The sequence below is a fragment of the Glycine soja genome, chromosome 18 (genome assembly GCF_004193775.1).
Source record: "Glycine soja cultivar W05 chromosome 18, ASM419377v2, whole genome shotgun sequence".
Lineage (NCBI taxonomy): Eukaryota > Viridiplantae > Streptophyta > Magnoliopsida > Fabales > Fabaceae > Glycine > Glycine soja.
This window is the reverse complement of record NC_041019.1, coordinates 34604239-34610439: the sequence shown is the minus strand read 5'-3', so window position 1 is coordinate 34610439 and position 6201 is coordinate 34604239. Positions and strand designations below refer to the sequence as shown.

The following is a 6201-nucleotide window of genomic DNA, read 5'->3' as shown; positions in this document are numbered from 1 at the left end:
ATTATAAAATTTAAAATAAATAACAACTTATCAAATATTAAACGCGCAAAAAATCTTACCACTGCATGTCAAGGGGGGTCAAATGCCACTGGAACCTGGGGGCTAGGCGGCTGTATGTACTCCTCAGGGTCTGCGGCTGGTGCATCTCTGGGCTGGTCACTTGCCTGGGTCGGTATCATGAATGTGTGAGATATGCGAAAAAACCACTCCATGTAATCCGCAGATACCTGCCCAGGCATTAGACAAAGCTCAGCCATAGGTAGTACGTGCTCCGCAAAATGCATCCACCCGTCATCTATATCATCATGTGACAATCGAGCACTAACAGGCGGCGGAGGGATGCTCTGAATGTAACCAAACTGCCATACCACCCTCTCCGGTCGAGCTGTGACCACCATAGGACCCCATCTCAGCTGACCCTGGAATGATGAAATTAGCTCAAAGGACCTAACCCCCCGATGCTTAGTGTACGGCAACCAGGACACATCTGTGACGGTCAAAGCATCACAACGTGCCCCGTAAGGTGCTCCTGTGATTCCCTTCATGTGCGTCTTCGACGTTAACCACCGGGAAGCACGTGGGGACGTCTCCTGGTATGTATCATCTGTCACGCACTGGTGCACACTAAGGAAGTGCTCATAGATCCAGCACTACACAAAAAAAGAGGTTAACACAACATAAAAACATGTTTAAATCATAATCGAACGTAACATATTAAAAAACACAAAATTTACCTGTAATAGAGTCAGGTACCCCGCAAGCTGTCGTGTGGTGGTCCTAGAAGCCTCATCTAACTGGTCATACATATGAACCAGCGTGGCAACTCCCCAAGCATAACCACCACTCTGACCGAGGTCACGAAAAGCGTCTAGGTGAACCACATGCACGTATGTTGCACTCTTATTAGCAAAAAGAGTGCAACCGACCAGGTGCAGCAGATAAGCACGAGCTGCTACAATCCACTGTCGGGCCTGACATCTCATCCCATAAATGTCTCGAACCCACCCTAGTCGTACGTATGCCCCACGTGTCAGTGCTGTCTCGACTCTAGCCTCCTCGGTAGACACCTCAAGCAACTCTGTCAGCAAAAATATCGCCTCCTCCATAGAAAGAGCATAAAAATTGTGCAACGCGCCAGTGATAGGCAAATGAAGGAGTGACGACACATCATCTAATGTGATCGTCAACTCTCCTACCGGAAGGTGGAAGGTGCTGGTCTCGCTGTGCCACCTCTCCACAAATGCGGATATAAGTCCAGGATCGCCAGTAACAACTGAACAATCAATCAGTGGACTTAATCCTGTGGCACCAACCAGTCCTTCAATCTCAGGCACTGGCCTCACAATCAATGTCACCTTCCTCCCATGTGACACCAACTTCAAATCAGGACGTTCCTGATTTGAAGTACAAATTATACAATTATTAAAAATAATTAATGACAAACAAATCAACAATGATAAATAATTAACAAATTAAAATACCTGTCCACTCCAAACAGCATGTGCAACATGGTTCGCAAATGATGTCAGTACTGACGGGTCACATGGCCCACCAGGGAATCCCTCAGCATCATCAACATCTGACCCCTCAGCACCATCAGCACCCTGTACGTCCGCATGCATCTCAGGTGCCTCCTCAACCAGATCAGGGACATCCTCAGTCATGTCAGCAACGTCCTCAGCCATATCACGTGCATCCACATTCATCTGATGAACCCGTTGCCTACGGGCTGAGGCAGAAGGCCTATGCCTCTCGGGAACATCAGCTGCATCATGGTCATCATGTCTATCTCTGCCTATAAGTTTACCTATAGCACGACCTAAACCTCGTGTTCTAGCCATGATCTGCAAATCATGTGGAACACGTATTTTGTTCAGTCAAAATATACACAACTTTCTTTATAAAAATAAAACAAGTTTATTTATAAACAAATAAGACTAATTTAAATCAAATTATTTGAAAACATACACAACATAATTTTTTATAAAAAATAAACAACTTCATTTATAAAAAAAAACACAACTAATGTAAAAAAAATTAATTAGTAAACATCCACAACTTAATTTAAAAAAAATAAAAAACTTCATTTATAAAAAACCACAACTAATGTAAAAATAATTAATTATTAAACATCCACAACTTAATTTAAAAAAAAATAAACAACTTCATTTATAAAAAAACACAACTAATGTAAAAAAAATTAATTAGTAAACATCTACAACTTAATTTTAAAAAAAAATTTAAAAAACTTTATTTATAAAAAAAACACAACTAAATTATTTAGTAAAAATCCACAACTTAATTTTAAAAAAAAATAAACAACTTCATTTATAAAAAAAAAACAACTAATATAAAAATAATTAATTACTAAACATCCACAACTTAATTTAAAAAAGAACTTCATTTATAAAAAACCACAACTAATGTAAAAATAATTAATTATTTAACATCCACAACTTAATTTTAAAAAAAATAAACAAGTTCATTTATAAAAAAAAAACACAACTAATGTAAAAATAATTAATTAGTAAACATCCACAAATTAATTTATAAAAAAATACTTCATTTATAATAAAATAAATAACTTTATTTATAATAAAATAAAAAACTTTATTTATAAAAAAAAAACACAACTAATTTCAAAATATATAATTAGTAAACATACACAACTAAAATTATATATAAAAATAAAACAAAAATGTGAAAAAAAAATTCAAAACATACACAACTTAATTTATATCATTTATAGAAAATAATTAGTATTTTAAAAAAAATTTCCAAATCACACACAACTTTATTTATAAAAATAAACTACTTCATTTATAAAAAATTACATAACTAATTTAAAATTAAATAATTAGTAAAATACTCAACTAAAATGATATAAAAAATAAACAAAACCAATTAACAAAAATAACCAACTTAATTTATACAAATAACCAACTTTATTTATAAATAAAATACACTATTTTTTTAAAAAAAAACAATATTTTTTAAAAAAACTAACTTCCGGAAGAGGTGTTCCGGAAGATTTCCGGAAAACCAGTTCTTCTGGAAGACCTTTCAGTACTTCCGGAAGAAGGGTTCTTCCGGAACACCTTCTTCCGAAAGTTCCGGAAGAACCCGAAACGGATCTTCCGGAAGGCGCCACCGTAACCACCCTTTCCCCATTTTTTTCGGCGTCTTCTACCCTAAGGTTCCACTAACCTACCCTAAATGCTACAACTATAGTGAATAATAAAACCAAAGGAAGGTTAAGGGCACCTACCTCGAAGGCAAATGGCGTCCAAGCGAAAACAAGCAGCCGGGCTCGCGGAGAAGAAGACGCAGGAGGCTCGTCGTGGAAGAGAGAAGAGAAGCAGCAGCAAAGAAGAATTCAGAATGCTTCCGAAAGAGGAAAAAAAGACGTTTTTAACTTTTTAAATGAAAGGCAAAATGACCCATTCAATAAATTGCTGGGTGCACCAGCAATATTGCTTGTTGCACCTAGCATATCCCAAAGTGAAGCTGTATCAGGTCAGATGTGGGTGAGCTTGCAAGAAAGCCCAATTGGGGCCCAATTGGTTGACCCGTAATGAGGCGGGGTCTGTATCCAACATATCAAACTAGGGTTTCATATATATTCAGGGTTTTATCATAGAGGGGGGCGCACCCAGAGAGGAGGAAGCTTTGAGAGAGAGAGAGGGAGGAGGGAGAGTGTTGACGCTCCATCAAGATGGGTATTGTTTTCTTTTCATTTCACCATCGTTTCTTCTCCTTCGATCTTTCATAGTTCAATTGCCCAAAATAACTACGTGTTGCGTGTGTTTGTGGAATTTCTTTTCTTATGGGCTATGTTATTGCTTTTAAACAGGTATTTCTAGGGATTCCATGCACAAGAGGCGTGCCACTGGTGGCAAGAAGAAGGCCTGGAGAAAGAAGAGAAAGTAATGCCACTTTCTTAGAGCTATTTTGAATTTGATTTTTCTTTTCTTTTAAGGCGATGAATGAGTTCGTATCTGCCAGTGTATTTGCCTGATCTAGGTTTTTATATTATATTAGGCAAATAGGGATTTCAAATGGTTACCTTAGTAGTAATTCGAGTTAAAGTCATGCTGAGCCAATTCCCTCTTTGGTTAAGATTTGAATTTATTTCATTTACAAATTTGAAATTTAGAAATGTGTTTTTCATTTTTGTTTCTTCTGTTCACAACCAGAGAAGCATAGAAAACTCTGCCAATGTTGTGATAGATAGAATCTCTATTTCAGTCTCCATGTTAACGGTCTATTCTCACGACTGGATATTGAGGTGTTTCATGAATGAGCATGTGCATTTATTTATCTTTTGCACCGCCTTCACCTTTTTTGCTGCTTGGACAGTTGGACGTGACTATATATTGTCTGAAATTTTATATCTCAGCTTCCAATCCTCCTACATAAATGATCGTATAGCATGTATAGTTTTTTGTTATACTAATGTTTTTTTTTCTTCATTAAGAATAATCGTATATAATCATATTCATATCTAAACAGAGGGCCTACAACTATGGTGTGAGTAAGATATTCTCTACAAAGAAAACTGATTGTGAACCACAATAGTGACATAGCAGCTATCCAATTTCACTGCAAGCTGAATACTTATCATCTCTGCATTATGAATTATTGTTCTTTGCTGTTAAACATGGCTAATATTTTCAATGTTGCAACATTGTTTAGATCTTGAATTTAATGGAGATTATTTGAACCTACTATGGATTATTTTATATGTTTCTTGACATTTTGTTTGAGCATGTAGCTACATTCTATCTTCTATCCCAATTTCCCAATTGATACATATTAGCTAAGATATTTTTTCTGGATTCATATAGGTATGAGCTTGGGCGTCAGGCCGCAAACACCAAGTTATCAAGCAACAAAACTATCCGGAGGATTCGTGTTCGAGGTGGCAATGTTAAATGGAGGGCATTGAGGTTGGATACCGGCAATTACTCATGGGGTAGTGAAGCAGTTACTCGCAAGACTCGTATTCTAGATGTTGTTTACAATGCCTCAAACAATGAGCTTGTGCGAACTCAGACCCTGGTCAAGAATGCTATTGTTCAGGTTGATGCTGCTCCTTTCAAGCAGTGGTACCTTCAGCACTATGGTGTTGAAATTGGTAGAAAAAAGAAAGTGGCATCCAAGAAGGACTCTACTGAGGTGATACTTTGTAAATTGTGTTCATTTATGTTTCCCCCCCTTGTGGTCTATCTCTATCATTTATTTCTTGAAATAGATATACTTTTTGGCTGTTGAATAATATTGGGCGAGTGATATGTTGGAATAGATGGCAAAATGCATTGTTGTTTATGTTTCATACTCTGGATCTGCTTTCTGGACAACAAGTTCCTAAAAGTTGTTACATTGAATGCATGAGTTCTAAAAAAAATAAATTCATAGTTGGAATCATGGTTACTTGCTGGGTCAATTATTTGATTTCTGACAATACTTGTATTATTCTTTTTATGAATAAAATTAAACTTTTGAATTATGATGAATGCCTGAATGTTACAGGTGTAATTTTTTGGATTGAATAGCCTGCATCTGATGTGTGTTTCCTGACCCTTTGATGTCAAACTTGCAGGAGGGTGAGGCTGCTGCTGAAGAAACTAAGAAAAGTAACCATGTCCAGAGAAAACTTGAGAAACGCCAGAAAGATCGGAAACTTGACTCCCACATTGAAGAGCAATTTGGTGGTGGCCGATTGTTGGCCTGTATTTCTTCTCGTCCTGGACAATGTGGCAGGGCTGATGGGTATGCTCAAACCTGATTTGTCTATATTTGTTCCAACATGGTAATGTTTTGTTTGCTTTTCTTATTTTGCCAAAATTGTGTAGGTACATTCTGGAAGGTAAGGAGCTGGAGTTTTACATGAAGAAACTCCAGAGGAAGAAGGGAAAGGGTGCTGCTTAATTTTAGTGTTTTATGAACTTCTATTTGGCTTTAGTTCTTGGAAGTTGGTACAATTCAAGATGTACGCTTTTTGACTGTTGGTCGATCTCCTTTAGGGTGATGCCATAGGACATCCTTAGTGTGAACGTTTTATTAGTTTTATGCCAATTTCAACCAAATTTTGTTTTACTTGTTTGTTACTGATAATTTGAGACAGGGATGCATGAGTATTCTACTTGTCATTACCATATCATCAGATAAGAGAACAAAACTGCGCTGATTTTGAAATTA

At 36.8% G+C, this 6201-nt stretch overlaps 1 protein-coding gene across 1 annotated transcript; it reads left to right on the top strand.

Moving 5' to 3' along the window:
• Positions 1-3599: 3599 nt before the first annotated feature.
• LOC114397506 (40S ribosomal protein S8-like) lies at positions 3600-6201 on the top strand. The gene is made up of 5 exons (XM_028359564.1): positions 3600-3719; positions 3854-3926; positions 4848-5178; positions 5603-5772; positions 5856-6201. Exons 1-5 carry the CDS (start codon positions 3716-3718, stop codon positions 5929-5931), a joined length of 654 nt encoding a protein of 217 aa, XP_028215365.1. The 5' UTR covers positions 3600-3715; the 3' UTR covers positions 5932-6201.